We start from the raw sequence: 17,915 nt of genomic DNA, 5'->3' as shown, positions 1-17,915 counted from the left end.
AAAATTTATGACATGAATATTGCTTTTTAATTTATTGCCAGTGGAATTCAAAATATTGCTTATGTAAACAAATGCAGAGCCAATAATTTTGAACTGGGCATATACCATCAATAATCCATGCAGTTACAAGGAAAAACTGAGCACATGGATTCTCTGCCTCTTGGCTTATTTAGAAGAGTAGAGGAGCTGCAGAATCTACACGAATGCACACATACATGCAGACATACTTGCGCTCCTACTAACCCCTGCTGAAAATTAAGCCTGGGCAAAAGTTTAGACCTGTTTTGTGAAGTATGTGGCTGTTTGTGTGTAAGTGGTGATGATATTGGAGCAATCAGTGCTATTGATCAAAGAGATAGGTGGGGGGTGGCAGGTCGCTTAAGCCAACTTAATGTTTCTCTCTCCCTCTCTCTCTCTCACACACACGCACACACACACACACACAGAACTACCATCAAGCCCTGTTTCAGCCCATTCAATCACATTCGGCTCAATCCCATACACCACTGGATGAGGCTCACACAGTGATCCCCAGAGAGCAAACCGCCTGTCCTGCGCTTTTATGTATGAAGGTTCTATTCAAGAACCTTTTGCCACCAATCACCACCTGCTATTACTCCACGCTGATGACTTAACTCTTTCACTGCCACTCTAAGAGAACAACTTTTTAGTTAAAGCAAGTGTGCCACTTCCAATATAACTGCTGTGAGTGTGTAATTCACGGAGAAGGATGACTGGTAAAGGCCTGGCAAATGCTGTATTGGATGTGTGAAAAACAGTGTTTTTAATAATACACTAATGCACTTCCAAGGAATCAAATGACACAGATGACTGATTGTAATAATTAAAGCACCAAATGCCTAAGTAGAAGACAATGCCTAAGAGCTTATGAGTTACTGAAATACTCCAATAAAAAACTGTCCCAACAGGGGAAAACTATTTTGTTGGTTGGCAGAATATTACCAGCTTAAGCAGCATAGTATGTTTTTTAGGTATGTGTGTGTACATGCTTGTGCTGGTGTTTGAGAGACCTGTAGAAATTGTCTGCCTGTGAACAAATTTTACCGATGCAAAAGTGCAGCACCTGTGAAAGATACAGCTTTATATTTGTATAGGTTGGCTCAAAAGGAAAGTTGAGCTTGAAGATGTGAGTGGTCGAACACATGAATATTGAGCTAAGTGCTCAATTTGTTTAATTGTAAATGGATTTACAACTAATTTATATTAATATTTTATATGTATTTATATTTATATTTCATATATTTGAAATATTTATATTTCAATTTTTCAGAACGTTTACATGATAATACACACATATACACACATACAGTGATGCATACAGTGCTTTATGGGTGTATTATCCAGTAATGGTGTACTCTTTTTAATCACTCATTAAAAGCTTTTTGTCTACTTAAGTTGCTGCTTATGCTTATAGCTGCTTATAATTAACCATTACTACTACTATTAATACAAAACTGCCTTTCCCTTAATATCTCTATTTTTGCAGTTTCTTTTGGTTTACGAATCTAAACTCCAGGGAATAACAGCAATTTTAAACAACAAAAAACAAAAGAAAAACCTCTTTTTCTACCTCTTTTTCATCATCTGCCTCCATCTAACCCTATCCCTAGCCACACCAACGCTTCTTCATGTTCTCCATCACTACACCGATGAACCTTCTTTATAGTGTTCCTCTTTTCCTCTTGCCTGGAAGCTTTATCTTTAATCATTTGTCCAGTATATCCACTGTCTCCCCTCTGCACATGTCCAAACCATCTCAGCCTTGCCTCTTTAACTTTGTCTCCAAAGTGCTCAATGTGAGCTGTCCCTCTGATATACTCATGTCTAATCTTGTCCATGCAGGTCACTCCCAGTGGAAATCTTTACAGATTCATCTCTGTGACCTTCATCTTCACCTCGTGTCATTCTGTCAGTGCCAGTAACTCCAGACCATACATCATAGCAGGTCTCACTACAATCTTGTAAACCTTCCCTTTCACTCTTGCTGCTATCCTTTTGTCACAAATCGTCTCCACCTGCTCCACCCTGCCTGCACCTCTCTTCTTCACCTCTCTTGTGCACTGTCTGTTGCTTTGGATGGTTGACCCCAGTATTTAGACTTGTTACACCTGCTTCCTTCTCATTCACACACATGTATTCTGTTTTACTTATGCTGACTTTCATTCGTCTTCTCTCCAGGGGATACCTCCACCTCTCCGGGCTCTCTTCCACCTGCTCCTTACTCACACTACAGATCGCAATGTCGTCTGTGAACATCATAGTCCATGGAGTGTCCTGCCTGACCTCATCTGTTAACCTGTCGATCACCATCACAAACAAGAAAGGGCTCAGAGCCGATCCCTGATGTAATCCCACCCCCACCTTAGACTCATCTGTCACTCCAACTGCACTTCTCACCACTGCCACGCTATCCTCATACGTGTCCTGCAGCACCCTCAACATTCTTCTTATTGTATGACTTCCTCATACAGTAGCACAGTTCCTCTCTTGGCTTTCTCTAGAAAGGCAAAGGCAAAGTGGGGGTCCTTGTCTATATTTCTCCATCAAAAAAGAAGAAAAGACAAATTTGAACACTAACTGTGAAATTTGAAGCAGTTACAAGATGTACCGTTATGGATATATCTTGGCTACATTAGAAACCTGCAGAAAAACAAAGAGTAGGAGACGGATTTTATTATTCCATAGTTACAGCATCACACATTTTCTTTATGTAACCCCAAAGGAAAGAAATCAAGAAATCAAAATGCAATGCGTACCGAATTACAACAAGACATCCACCATTACATGTTCAAAATAAATTTACACATTTTTAAAGTCTGAATTCTCCTCCATAATGTCGTTTGCCATTAGTCTCTATCAGATAGTACCAGGAGGCCCTCTCCTACATTGCCAGATTGTTTATTCATGTGGATGAGATGCTTGAAGCTGAAAGTACACTAGGTCAGTTGACAGTAATGTATGTATCCAATAAACTAGCACAGCCGCAGCCTCATCTTAAGCTGATACAGCATCAAAAGGGGACAAGTTAATAATAGTTTCTCACTGGACTGGTGAAAAATAGTCTAGTCTTGGAACAGCTCTAAAACATGGCATAAGTTTCAGCATCCAAAAACATCCTTCTTATTACCAGTTTATTTTCTGTAATGTATTATTGTGAAGTGTTCAGAAAAAAGCACCTCCACCTAAAGTGAAAGAAAAGTTAGATTACTGGAAGCATAGGATGTACCTTAATACATTAGAACAGACACTGGCTGTTAAAACTGAAGTAAGCCAGAAGGAGACGCTTGTAAATATTGATGATGAAAGTAGCAAATGCAATCATGCATACTACTAAAATTTATAGAGATATCACTGTCACAGTTTAGTCTGAACAAAATAACACAGTACATGCTGTGAAATAGATGTTTTTACTGTAAATTGAAAAGAATATTTGAACGGAATGCGATAAAACCCAAAAGACATTCTGGGCCTTTGTGCATGGAAGCACATTATCTTGTATCTTGTCAACTAGTCATTGAGACATGAGGAATAACGCTGGTAAATTGCAGTACAAAAATTTTTTCCTAAGAGTGGCTACAAATTTTCTTGTGTGTTACAAACACAGAGAGAAACACTGTACAGGTATTTCTTTTAGAATCCTTGCATTCAGTAGTTTTAACATTAAAAAGCACTGCACTTAAAAAAGCATCCCCTGGCTTCTCTCACCCACAAGCTGATAGAATAAACTTTCGATTTGTCCACTTAATATTGGTCATTTAAATCAGATTCCTCAATGATGGTACTACATAAAATATCCCGCCAGGTGCGGGATAACATTTCGAGTGTAACTTAGTCAGTGTCAACATAAATAAACTAAAGCAACGATTTACACTTCTTTCTTTTAGCTGAACAAAGCTGGTGCAAAAACAACTGCTATAGCCTTCCGTGGATGTAGAGCAATGAAATAGATTTGGTTAAAGTAAATAATGGCGACACAACTTGATTATGTTGCGAGCGTGTGTCTCAGCCTGTGCCGTTCGCAGCCACATTGCTCAGGTATTTACAGATGAAATTGTGCTGAAGCCTTGCTAAAAAGGTGTCAGGAAATGTGCTGCTGTAATACACTGTGAATGCAATGCTTCGCTCTCGCCAGAACACCTGAGGCTCATTTTATTCCTCTCTCTGTGCTAAAGGCTGTATATAAAACTGAACCTAATGATGTTGAAACGAGCACGTGCGAGCTTATGCGAAAGTGTTAGTGTTCGAGCTCGAGTGGAGCTCACGCGCTTGCCTTTGTCCAATTGTGATCGAATGTGTGTGTATGTTCTCAGGGGGGCGGAGTTGCTAGACTGTGGCTCGTCAGGTAAATGAATGGTGATGCCTCTGTGTCTCAGTGGTGGGGACTAATTCAGTTTCAAAAGCTGCAGAGCATGCACTGATAAATCATGCACCTGGATTTATGCACCAGTGGACCACATTCTCTCGCTCTCTCTTTTTCTCTTTCTTTTTCTCTCTCTCTCTCCCTGCTTACCTTTCTCTGCATGTCAGCCTAGTATTTATTTCACTGCGTGTTGCCAAGTGCCTTGGAGCCACCTCAGTCTTCACGACCAATAGGCAACTTAATGAGTTAAATTTAGATTTGAGAAAACAAATAGAAGATGGCAATACAATAAGCAGTCGCCATCAACAGGGAGTCTTTTAAGTCAATTTGTGTAAGTAAAAAATATGTTTGAAATTTTCACCAGAAGTTATATATTAACATTCAGACGAGCTCCAATTAAAATGGTTTGCCACCTAGATTATTAAGGGCTCCATGAGCTTACCGTAGTGTGTAAACAAACAGAATGAGTTAGAGTGAGTCAGTGCCCCTAAAACTTCACAGTAAAGATCAAGGTTAAGGTTGATCTGGTTTAAGGTGGAGAAATAAAAAATAATCTAATAAACAAGTCACTAAATCTGTAGTAAAACTTGTACATCTTAAATTAAATGGGCCTAATTCCCACCTCTGATTTTCACTTTTGAGGCATTGCAGTTTGACTTATTCATCTGTGAAATTTCACAGTCACATCTGAGATAGAAAAGCAACGCGAATGAAATGAAGTGCTGACTTTTTGAACTTGGATGATCTTCCGTGCTGCCAGGCTTCAATCGCCGTCCATGTTTTTGCATTTTATTAGATGCAAAAATCAAGTGCCTCATGCATTTACATTTTAGGCTTTTGGCAGACACTTTAATCGACAGGAGCTTACATTAGGAGGAAAATGAATAAAGCAAGAAACTAGAAAAACACCAGTAAAGCAGGTCAGTGCTGAAAATAAGGAAAAAAGAAAAACAGAGAAAGGTTATTGCCTTGGAGACAAATATGTAATAAAAAACAATGCTTAGAGTATCTTCCATATATCAGGTAATGTCAAAGAGGAGGGATACCTACGAGCATACAGTAGATTCATCTGAGGTTTAGTCTTGGGCTACAATCTAAAACACTCTTGCAAAGGAATACAATATAAATATAAATATAATATAAAATATATGCAGATATTCTTTTGTATACTGCACAAACTAACATCATATTTACATTTTAAGCTTTTGGTAGAAAGACCATCAAAGCTCGTTTATTAATTTGTTTATGCCCCTTTTGAACAGTGACACTAAAATTAAATAAGGGTATCTTATTTAATCTAATGTAAGAAAATATGATGAAAAGAACATTATCTAACTGGCTCCTATCTCCTTCCTAAAGTTATATTTAGCACTGACAAACTTGCAGCCTGTTAAATGTCAGCTTGTTACTGAGTAATCAGGTGATGTGTTTCACATCTCAGCAGGGGTGCCATCATAGTTTCACTTTGTATTTACTGAGATTTAGGTTTGTTTTGATTATTAAAACTGTCATGTCACAATATTTTTAAAACTTCACTCATGATGAATTTGGCATGAACAAAGCCTGAAATGTTGAAATATTTCCTTATGAAGCTTTAGAGTAAAAGCATGTTTTTGTTTTCTTTATTGGTGGAATATCAGGACTAGAGGAAAGAGAGTTGTTATGGGAACCAAAATATGATCCTAATTCTTTGCACTTGACATAGCTTTGACGTCGCTGGCAGAACTCGATGGCATGATGTTACACACCAAACAGATGTTTTCAGTGCGCGCTACAAGGACAACAATTTGTAAGCCTTTTTGATACAAATTATTATTATAATTATTGTGACCTTTGAAATTGGAGGTCATAATGCTACCGCTTATCAGAAGCATACTCAAGCAGAGCAGAATAGAGAGCTGAAGCCGTGCTGGATGAGGATTTCCACTCCTCAAGTCCATATGGAAGAACAGGATATCCATGGTCATGGAGTCAACATAATGTCAACATCATCGTCAACGTCCTCTTAAAAATAAAGTTGGCAAAAGGACCTCCTAAACTTACATCAAAAATGTCAGCAGAGACACTGTAGAGATGAGTAACAGAAACTCTCCAACCCATAGAAAGGCCATGCCTCAGCGGGGTAGGTGGTTCAATGTCCCTTTTGATCAAAGAAAGGCTGAACAAAGAAAAGAAAAATGTCATTTTTAAAGTGCAGAAATATATTGCACTCCATAACAAAGTGATCAAAATGAGGCCACATAATCATCTTTGATCTTTTTCTGTCCTTGTGTGTAAAACACACAGGCAAATAATCCTTTCCTTCTCGCCAAACACAAAGACTTTTTAAAAGAATATATTTCTCTAAAATAACATTACATTTTCTTACTTTCCGTTTTGTTATGTGTATATGATATACAGTAGTATGTAAACATTATGCAATATTAGAAGTATGCTTTTTTTCATAAACAATTTCCAATATTATCCATGTTGCACTTAATCTAATCTCCCTACACCATGGAGTCTAACTTGAACTAGTTACAAAAAGCCTCAAATGTCCTAATAATTCAATTCAGTTCAATTCTTTTTTATTTATTTAGCACCAAATCACAACAATCACCTCAAAGCACTCATATGAATAATGGCAATATCCTACATGTCAACTAGAAATGGTTTCAAGTGGCCTTTGTTCTACTGTTTTATGAAGGTGACCACCATCTTTTTCTGTGACCTAACATGGGTCTGACTGCATTGAATCCCTGCACAAGACCAAGTACATGATCGGGCATAATATTATGACCACCCGGCTAATATTGTGCTCGTCCCCCTTCTCCTCCCAAAACAGCTCTGACCCATCAAGGCATTTAGGACTTCACTAGACCCTTGAAGGTGTGTTATGGTATCTGCCACCAAGATATTAGCAACAGATTATTTAAGTCTTGTAAGCCCTGATTTTGCACCTCCAAAAATGGGACTTACATGGTCTGTAACAATGCTTATGTAGGTGTCATGTAAACTGCCCATGGATGGCAGGACACCGCTTGGTTGCTTTCTTCCTATAGTGCATTCTGGTACCAGGTGTTGCCTAGGTAAGCAGCGAACATGAACCCAACCATCCATGTGATGTAAAAGAAAATGTGATTTATCAGACCAGGCCACCTTCTTCCATTGCTCGTGGTCCAATTTTAACGCCCGTTGTTGGTGCTTTCAGTTGTCGACAACTGCTAAGAGATGTCATGATTAACAGCCTAATTGGTATATTGTCATTCAGAATCTTAAACTTCTTTTTACTTTCTCCTTACCATTTTACTTCCATCCATTATAAATACTGTTTGGTACATTATAACTACTTTCGTCTCCAGGGAGAGAGAGCAGATAACATAACCATTTGTATGTATGTTTTTTTTTACACACTGCCCCTCAGTGGCAGTAGACAGGCCTGCAAAGATGTACATACTGTACATCAGTGCAAAACCATTGCACCATCAAACTGAGCCATTAAGGATAATTACACTCTGTCCTTGTAGTCATGATGATAGCTGCACCAAAGCAGAAAGTAAGCTTTCTCCAGGAGCTGCTGTGTCAAAATGTTCTTAAGTACCAGTTTTCTTACTGATTATTAATTTGGTGCTAACACCACTATGCAACGTAATACGAAGATGAATGCGTTCTTCCATGTTTCATTGAATTCAAGCAAGCACTTCCCAAGTTACTAATGAGTCAAGTCACAGATGGAGATGATCCATTGCTACTATCCGAACAGCAACTGCTGTCTGCTGTTGAAATGAATCGGGGAAAGACTCCAGGGAGATTCATTTACATCATACGAAATAAGGCACACTCATTTGATATTAATGTAAGATTATTAAAAGGTTTAGCATTCGGAGTGATGTGTGCATTCATGATTTGTGTTGATTCTTTATGCCTTACTCTTACTGACCCAAATTCCTGACACTGGTCTACAATCAAAACTGCATCTCAACAAAAAGAAGACCAACTTTTTTTGTTGATCGGTGTTTATCCCCATGCATATGCAGTCACTCATTCACTCACACTGACTGTTGATGAACAGCTGCTGTTGACCACTAAATGAATTATCACGTTCAGCATTAAAGTCCAAAATGTTTAAATTTAACTAATCAGAGGAACACTGCTGCTTGAAGTCATGGAGATTACTTTTTATGACTTCATCTTTTTTTTTTCTTTTAATCGGCCCTGATATAAAGTCTGTCTTCTAACTTTTAAGTCTTTATCTTGATTGGCTGCAGCAACTTCACAGAACTTGGGCATCAGCCTATTTAATGTCAATTCATTCCAAATAAAGAGTTGAGTGTGGAAATTAAAATTTGCTGAGCGTGAATAACGAAGATGATGAATTCAAATAAGCCTTTTTCAGACGTGGACTACTCTTCATTAATCTGATGACATCTCAACGTGTCAGCTTTATATCTGTATGAGCACCCTGGTATCTCTTCCTTAAGTCTGACCAGAATGCAGTTTGTTGGACAGCCATATACTTGTGTCTCACTAAAGCACTCTAAAGATTGTCCTAAACACCAATAACATGCACTGTGCACATCAAATTTTATTTTCAGACATTTGTCAATGATAGTTCTCTCCACATACATAGAGAATGTGTGATTATGCTATGTCAATTCTAAAAAGTGCTGATCTTTTGCACACATGGAAATCATTGCACAAGTGCTTTGGCTTACTCTGACACTGCCATAAGAGACCTACAGTTTGTAACCATGAATATCATCAACATGAATAATATGATAATAAAAGTAATGGGCTCTTTATTTTTAAACTCAGGTGTTGCCAGCTCCATTGCCACACGTGTATACAATCAAGCACCTAGCCATCCAGTCTGCCTTTAAAAACATTTGTGAAAGAATGGTTGTTCTAAAGAGCTCACTGGATCCTTGTGTAATAGGATACCACTATTGCATCCTTTTTGTCTGTTAATGAAATGTCTTCCCTCCCAAATAAAAAGTTTTAAGAGGTATTGTTTCAAATTAGAAAAAAGCACAGCACTCCAGCTGCAAAGTGGTAGAGTTGCAGAGCCCAGTTACCTGGTTCAGTGTTGAGACGGATAGTAGTACGTTAAATTTGCCAGCGCTCTGTTGACTCAGACTTGCAAACCCTCTCTGACATGAACATCAGCACAAAAGCTGTGTGCCAAGAGCTTCAAGACATGGGCTTCCTTGGCTGAGCTGCTCCTGTAGGTTTAATGTTTAGGTGGCCCAGTGCTTTTGTCCATACTGGTATAAACGACCTATATTTGTGACTGTGTAGCATATCTGTGACACTGGTATTATTACATATGGAAGGTCTGAAAAGCATGGAACTATGGAGAAAGGGTAGATCCCAGTGAGTCATTAAAGTTTCTTTACAACTTAAGTGGCTGTAATGAAATTTTAATTGGTCTGGCAACAGTTTCAAAATGGTACTTGTGTGGACAGTGTATAAAAAATAGCACTGAGGTAAAATTCATCTTTCCTACTGTATGAACTGTCTTAATGCTGTATGATAAATGAGAACTGTAGACACCATTTTATATCAACAGTGCACTGATGTTGCCACTCATGAAGTTTTTATTTTTTTCTTGATACTGATACTGACGTGATACTGTAAAACTATTGGATGTCACTTACATCAGGTCCAAACACATGGAGACATACGTGTTTTCTCCTGCATGTGTGTAAATTTAAGGGAAGAAGTGCTGATAAAGGTTTCTTGCAAAAATTTCCTTCATAAGCACTTTATATTTTTTTCACTCTTTCTATTACTATACAGTAATTAATGAACCCAAAAGGCAGTGTGTGGAAAAAGTATTGGTATGAAATGTACTAGAAGTGTTTCTCATTTTTCCTTAATAATGTATGCAAAGCAAAGAAAAGATTCAATTTCCCTTTGTCACCAATTCTTTGGGTGCCCATTTTAACAGGTAAAGCCATTTAATTGGCGACTGAACTGACTATCTGCCACATACGGATACAAAATGAGATAATTCTGAACTGTTCCAATGAAAGACTATAAAGAGTCTCTGAAGCAGCTTATCGTGCCTTTGATGTACAGAAATCAACAGAAGTGCACATAACAATGGAAGGACATACATTAGTTTTAATCAAACTTTCAGATTTTCAGTGCAATTCACTGTTCTAACTTGTAAGGCAAGAAATGTGTCACCAAAAACAGACATGTCAGAAAGTCTATATAAACAAAACTGAAGCACAAGTACAACTAAGAAAATATCATTACATTTCTAAGCATAAATCACCACTGAAGAGAAAGAACTAAGACAACAAAACTTGAACAAAAATATGGTTGAAATACAACAACAAAAAACAATACAAAAAATACAAAACCATTACAGGAAATAGCACAGATCAAGTTCCTCATTCAGCTCATTGAGCCCATCTGGAGCTGCAGACTCAGATCAAAAATCCATTTAGCTTCTGCCTGCAGCAGAAGTTGGTTGTGGTCCTCACCCCTAGTGGGATACTTGATTGACTGTGTAGCCCAGAATTTTAATTCTGTCAGCAAGTGTCACGAAACAGTAAGAAGAGATTTCCTATTGAGGCTTTGTGTGTGTGTGTGTGTGTGTGTGTAGCACGGTCTACTCTCAAGGTGTTAGGCACATGCTGTAGTATGTAACACCCAGCCCACTTTAAAACATTTTAAAGATTCATGACTTCAATTAAGCATTATTAGAATTTGTCCTATTTTCTTGGCACAGTAAAGGCACAGACACAGCCACCCACAGGGCTTCACAGAAACACAAATTTCTCTATGGTCCTTCTGTTTTGTCTCGTACACTTGTCAATAAAAACAAAAGACCAGACCAGGCCGGACTGATTTCCCCTGCCTGTTTGGAAGGAACATACACACAGATCCACGCACACACAAACACACAATAGCCCTGACTCTGGGCTGGTCTAACAAAGAGTCCAGCAGCAACAAGCAAATGCCAGAAAACAGCTTTCACTTGTTGTTTCTCAGTATCTAGAGATCTGTTCTCTGGAAGGGCCTCTCTCTGGCTGTCAAAACGCAGACACGCAGCACAAACAGAAATACGCTCGCACATATACAGACTGATTTTCTGTGAAACAAAAAAGAGAGAGAAGAGACAGAAAGGACAGATGCTCATTCAGGAAATGAAAACATGCAGCCAGGGAAAATAAGTAAGCGGGTGAGGAGTAGCAATGAGGGAGAGCTTTTGAGCAGTTAGATAATGGGCGTGTGGAGAATTTTGCCAGGGTCTGTTTATGGGAACGAGCATGCCGACGTGGATGTCTATCTCGTATACAAGCGATGTGTGTTTGTGTATGTCAGACAGAGCAGACCACAAGGGTATTTTTTGACCAGCTGTAGGAAAGTGATTGGCTTGTTCTTTCTTGAATGACAGCCCCTGTGCTCCAAATGGTCAGCACAGAGACTGGCTGGTTCTCAGCTTCCCTCATTATTTTCTTTTCCAAGTCAAGATTTCTTTCATTGCTTTTCTCCCACTGATCTCATGGATTGCTGAAACCATGCGACAGTTCTGCAATTCTGTATTCAAAGTCTCCTTTACTAACTTGCACTGTTTTAAGTATTCCAAAATAGTATGTGCATCCTCACAGAACTGTACACATCACAGACGTACATAGTAGGCAGAATCATGCAGATCCTCAGAAGTATGTCCAACCATGCACGCATGCACATAGCAGCTAGTGAGTAAACTCTGAAATTTGCTTCAGGCACTTTGTGGCCTTTGTTGCCGTAAATTACCTCAGTTCTTGATTAAACAAAACGTCAAAGTGTCTAAGCTCTAAAGTTGCTTATAAAACACGCACACATGCACACACCTCAACATAAACTGTCACACAGGCACACTGTATGCAGTCACACACATATATTTCCAATTACTCATTGGTTTGCCGCTTAATGATTTGACTTTGGAGTAGAGGGAATTAAATGGTTCACTAGGCAGACTTTTGCAAGGTGTTCAGCATCCACAGCTTTTTCCTCATCTTCATCCTCCTCCTCTCTTCCCTATCCTGCCTTCTGCCCCCCGCTCTGCATAGTAATGCCTTTGAATTGAGCTGTTCATTCAGCCAAGCACAGATAAGTGTAGAAAGCGGGATGAACACAATAGGGAAATAGAGAAAGAAAAAAGAGGATGGGGGGATGGAGCTTTTGGGTGAAGAAAAAAATGGTTTTGTTCTCTCTCTTTTTCTTTTTTCTTTTTCTTTCTCCGGTATACCTTGACAAGGGCAAGGAGAGGAAGGTGACAGCTGGACAAAAAAGAACTGAAGTCATCTGCATGCAGCCAGAAAAATTGTCGGAAGATTTTTTCCTCTTTCATTATTTTATACCCACCGATGAGGCGATCTTAACAGTGACATCAGGTTTTAACATTTCATAATTGCCTAAATGGCAAGGTGATGCATTGGCAGTCTGTATCTGTATGTGTGCATGAATGCTTGTGTGTGTTTATGCAGATTGTAGATATAACTGTCATTGTGCTTCATATCATAAGCCAACACCACAGCCAGTTTGGAAACAGAATACTGAAGGACAAACATGCAATAGAGAGCACAGGAGAAGAAAGCTTGAGAAGATTTAACAGCAAAAGAAAAAGATAAGGGTTAGAGGGGAAAAAGCTATTGTAGAATTGCACAAACAGCTCCAAAGAGTAGCGCTAGCCCAGGTGAATAAAGGAATATCTCAGTTATGGAGACATTTCAGACTTCCAGTGTTTTGATGATGCGGCATGCAACTATGAATTGAGCTCAGCACACATTGTTTGAAGTCATAACAGGCTCCCCAAGTGCTCAAAGTTACCAGTGCTGTGCTGACTCAAAAACCTGCTCTGGTATTAACATCAGCACAAAAACTAGGTGACAGGAGCTTCGTGGCATGGGTTTTCATCACCTAGCAGCTACTGTCCATGTAATCTGTAGGTACCCCAGTACTTTTTTTAAATAGTGTGGAAGCTACTTTAAAAAGTACCAATATAAGCAGCAATTACACCTGGCAACTTCCACTTAATTGCTATGATTTAAAAGAAGAGACAAAATGCTGTTTCCAGTTAACTTGCTTTAAAAAGCAAATTTAATGTAACTTAAAGGTTTGCATTGCTGAATCATCAGTTACCAGTTGTTGCACAAGTTCAACAGTATTGTCTTTCACAAGGTCAGAGCTGCTGCTTGATCTTTTGCCTAGCCACTGATGGATGTGTCCTTAACTTCCTGCAGAACCACGACAAATGCATTTGCGAGATTTTATGACTTTGGGTATAAAAGCCATAACTCTAGCTATGTCAGGAGCATAACTATTAATGTGCTTGCTGTTTTTATTTATTTATTTACTTATTTATTGGTGACATACATACAATACTACGCTGCAGCCTTCTCTTTCAAAAGGCATAACTGCTCTTGAGCAAGTCACTTAACCTAGATGTGGAGGACCTGCACTCCTGCAGTGCATAGAAACTGCAGTCAGAATATACAGAAGGGTTCCCTGATGACTCATGTGGATCTGTGTGAATCTGAAGCAGGACACAAAAGCTTTCAGTTAACCTTTATGGAATAAATAAAGATTAAATATGAAACTGAGAGGAATTCATTGACAATAGAAGTACTGTCCACTCCCTCACTACAGTTGAAGTTCTGTAGCTCTGAGCTAAGTGTGAACTCTTGACCATTTTCTCCTTTTGCAGATAGCATATCTTCAGGGGTACATTCTTGGGTCACTGAAGAGTCAGCTTAAAGCGGACTGTCTGTGCAAGTTATTTTTTTCCCATACACTCATGCTCTGCCCTGCCCACTCCATGTCTTATCTGAAATAACACATGGCTGTCTAGTGTCTTGCTCTCTTCTAGTTACCTGCTAGGCTATTAATGAGGCTTCTCCCCAGTGGTGTGTGCCAACTGTTCTGTGCATGTGTGTGTCGAAAGTAATGCATGGGGGAACGGGGTTGTGTTGTGTGTTTATTTCAGAGAGCAGAGGAGAATGCACAGAAGTGAAAATAGTTCAGGGACTGTGGTGAGGTGGATTAGTGGGCGGTTAGAGGTTCTCCCCATCATGTATCAGGTCAAGTGAAGGAAGAGAAACTAAGTAGGAGGAAAGAAAACAAGAATGATGCAGTGAGAAGAGGAGATCATTTTAACGAGTGCCTCTTTTACTCGTCCAGTGGGATTCTGTAGTATTTGGTGAAGTGAATGCCATCCTTGTCTCATTTCTCTTTTCCATGTAAATACAATTTTTTTTTTTTTAGTGGGTGGTAAAGACTCCAGTCAGTCACATTTAAATCAAAACAGCAAGGGAGGGAAATGCACTGTCAGGAGATGTACTTCAGTAGCCTGTCATTGAAATCTGACATCAAATAATTATGCTTACAGCAAAACATTGGAGAGCAGCTCATGCTGTCAAGCCATGATGTGTACAAAACAACCAGCACATGTTCAGTCATGGAACTGGAGCCACACTGGGGCTGTGCAAAGACATTTAAAATTGCAGATAAATAAGACATTTTAATTAGGCATCACTGCAATGTTAGAAATGTTAATTAGGCATTATTTGCTTTTCGAGATGCCTCAAGCTTCTGTGGGGTCTTCAGTAATTTGAACACTGGTTTGGGTTTTTTTTTCCAAAAGATGAGTTTTTAGACAGTATACCAGCTGTGTGGAACAAAGTGCTAATATAGCAAAGAACTGTAAACCTCATCAGTTACAAGCCTCTATTACTTGTTGGGACACATAAATCAGTCTAGATATAAATTGATGTGAGCAGGGAGTTTCTTAATGCATACAGAGCTTAATACAATATGCAATTTCCTCCTAACATCCCCTACGGTTAGACTGTCCTATGGTGGGCATATTAGATATGTAGACTCATAATTATTTTGTATGTTTTGTGAGTGAGCACCTTCAGGGTAGGATGTGGTGAGTGGAACAAATACTCTTGTTCTGAAGTCCTGAAGCTGCTTGTTTGTCTTCAGGCTTGTGGCTTTGATGTATTTAATTTGTGTGTGTGTGTTTCTCTCTATGTCTGTGTGTATATGAATGATTATATTCATAGGCTTTCTCTGGGAACTCCAACTCAGAGAGTGCAGTTCGCCATGAGCTCCAGCAGGGAATCGTGGCTCGCTTCCTTAGGCTGATCCCGTTAGACTGGAGCGAGGAGGGACGGATTGGTCTGCGAATAGAAGTTTACGGATGCTCCTACTGTGAGTGGCGATAAACACACACACACGCACACACAAAGACACACACACTCAGGTTTGGAGAACACCTGCAACGTCTCTTCTTTCTGCCTCTTTTATATTTCTCTTACACACACGGCTAATCTAACACCTGTAACACCTTGAATCTTCACACATTATTAGACAGAACAATAATCAAAGGTGGAGGCATTAATTTGCATATTAATTGCTTTACAATCACTTGGTCGGTCTGGAATCAGCCGTATCGCAACACTCAGATACAACAGCCGTTTAAAGAAACCAGATAGATTCCACTCCTAAGTAAATATACTTCTAGTAGCCTCACAGGCTTTAAACATGTGCAGCCTAGCACTTAGCATTTCGAATTGTGGATCCATGTGGAGAACCTAATGATGGTTTGTCAGCTCCAATCAAGGCACAATGGAGCTATTTCTGCATGTGAATTAAACACAAACCCAGCATGAAAGCCTGCCAGGATACATACATGCACAAATAAAATCAATTTGCAGCAATATGCAGAGCACGGCTGCAAACTCGCAAACATGTACAGATACACAAACACTCATCCACTGTCTCTCGCTTTCTAACAAATGCATCATCCAGGGAACTGGCTCTCTTGCAGCCTCTTTGCCCTCATCCTATTAAAGGCTGCCAAATTGATTCTGATAACAATTTTCAATTAAGGCTCTGCATAAATTACTGTTATAAGTGACACACATACATCTTTCATTCGGGAGATGTGATTGCACTATGCGTGGATATGTTTGTGAGGGAGGGGGTGTGCGCGTGTGCGTTTGTGTGCGTAAATGCAAGGGCATGCGTTGTATTCCAGTCAGTCCTCGGTTCATTGATTATATTTCCCTTGTTTCATTTCCTTCCCATGTCAAAAGAAAAGCAAGACAGTGATGATAAGGACCACGAGATGTGCTGCACATACACTTAACACATACAGACGCACACATGCATGCATAGGCACCCCTAGCATGAATAACACAGCCATTCAATTCATTTCAAGTTTATACACATTACTTCTCCCCACACATTTATAATCACACTTTGTATTGTCATTTGACTGCCTATTTTCTCACACATCAATGGTGTTAGTGATCCATATATGGAATTGCTGGGGCTTAGTTAATGTATTTTAAACAGATCTGGTGAAAGAGCTAGCTTTAAAACATGATAGAATTGGAACAATATCTGGATGTAGTTTTCCAAATTTGGAAAAAGTCATAGTATTCCAGTAACACTCAGCAAGATATATTTCTCAAATTTAGCAAAAGAAATGTAGGAACAATCAATAACTTACATAACATTGGGCATGCTGTCAAGCACCAGTGGTTCTGGAGTTTTTGAGCAGGATGTGAAACATACCTTATGCAGTCTATACCCGCAAGCACTTTGAGAAAGAGGTTACCACTTTACTTTAGACAGCAGAAAAAGTTGGTAAATTGGGCTTGATCCAAGCTCACTGTTTCACATTGGCATTGGCAATTCTCTGTGTGAGGGGCAGAGGCGAATGGTCAGACTGCTTTGAGCTGATAGGAAGGCAGCAATATCTCGAATAACCACTCATTACAGACAAGGTATGCAGAATAGCATCCCACAACATGTTGAACCATGAAGCAGATGGCTACAGCATCAGAGGACTACACAAAGAGCTACGAATAGGAGCTAAGAATAAGAAACTGATATTACAATTTGCACAGACTTACCAAAACTGGATAACAGGAGACCAACAGGTGGACCATTCAGATAACAGGATCAGAATTTAATATAAATAACATGAAAACATGGATCCATCCTGCTTTCTTTCAAGGCTCAGGCTGCTGTTGGTGGCAGACTTTAGGGCTCTCGGTGCCAACTGAGCATCATTTAATCACCTACTTGAGTATCATTGCTGACCATATCCATCCTTTGTGACCACAGTGCACCCATCTTCTGATGGTTGCTTCCAAAGCACATCTCAAAACTAAAATCATCTCAAACTGGTTTCTTAAACATGACAATGAGTGTCTCCAATTTCTCTACCCTTGAAATTTTGAAGTTAAAGACCAGGTGTGAGATCACTTGCAGTTAGTTGCTGTCTTTCAGCTTTGCTCAATTGAGAAAGCAATAAAATAAAAACAGGAATAAAGCACTAACAAGACAGTCTGGAGTCATTTTTCAACTGAACAGCGTTGAAGTGCAGGACAGAATCCAGACATCAGGTACGGCTCTCTGAGCCATAGCCTGAACCAGACAGGGCAAATTTATAATTTATAAATGTATAAATGAACACAAACATAGTTATTTCATTTCATTAGCAACCAACTTACAACCATAAGCATACTTTTGAGGCTCA

General features: G+C 39.2%; 1 protein-coding gene across 2 annotated transcripts in view; it reads left to right on the top strand.

Moving 5' to 3' along the window:
• The window catches only part of cntnap2a (contactin associated protein 2a), a 348,699-nt gene that overhangs the window by 154,773 nt on the left and 176,011 nt on the right, over window positions 1-17,915 (top strand). For both annotated transcript variants that reach the window (XM_005471745.4, XM_005471746.4), the window contains exon 4: window positions 15,427-15,574. In XM_005471745.4, the coding sequence (XP_005471802.1) occupies window positions 15,427-15,574 (148 nt within the window). The remainder of the gene's footprint in view (window positions 1-15,426; window positions 15,575-17,915) is intronic.

This window comes from Oreochromis niloticus, linkage group LG9 (genome assembly GCF_001858045.2).
Source record: "Oreochromis niloticus isolate F11D_XX linkage group LG9, O_niloticus_UMD_NMBU, whole genome shotgun sequence".
NCBI classification, from domain to species: Eukaryota; Metazoa; Chordata; class Actinopteri; order Cichliformes; family Cichlidae; genus Oreochromis; species Oreochromis niloticus.
The sequence above is the reverse complement of the archived record's forward strand: the minus strand, read 5'-3'. Positions and strand labels throughout refer to the sequence as shown.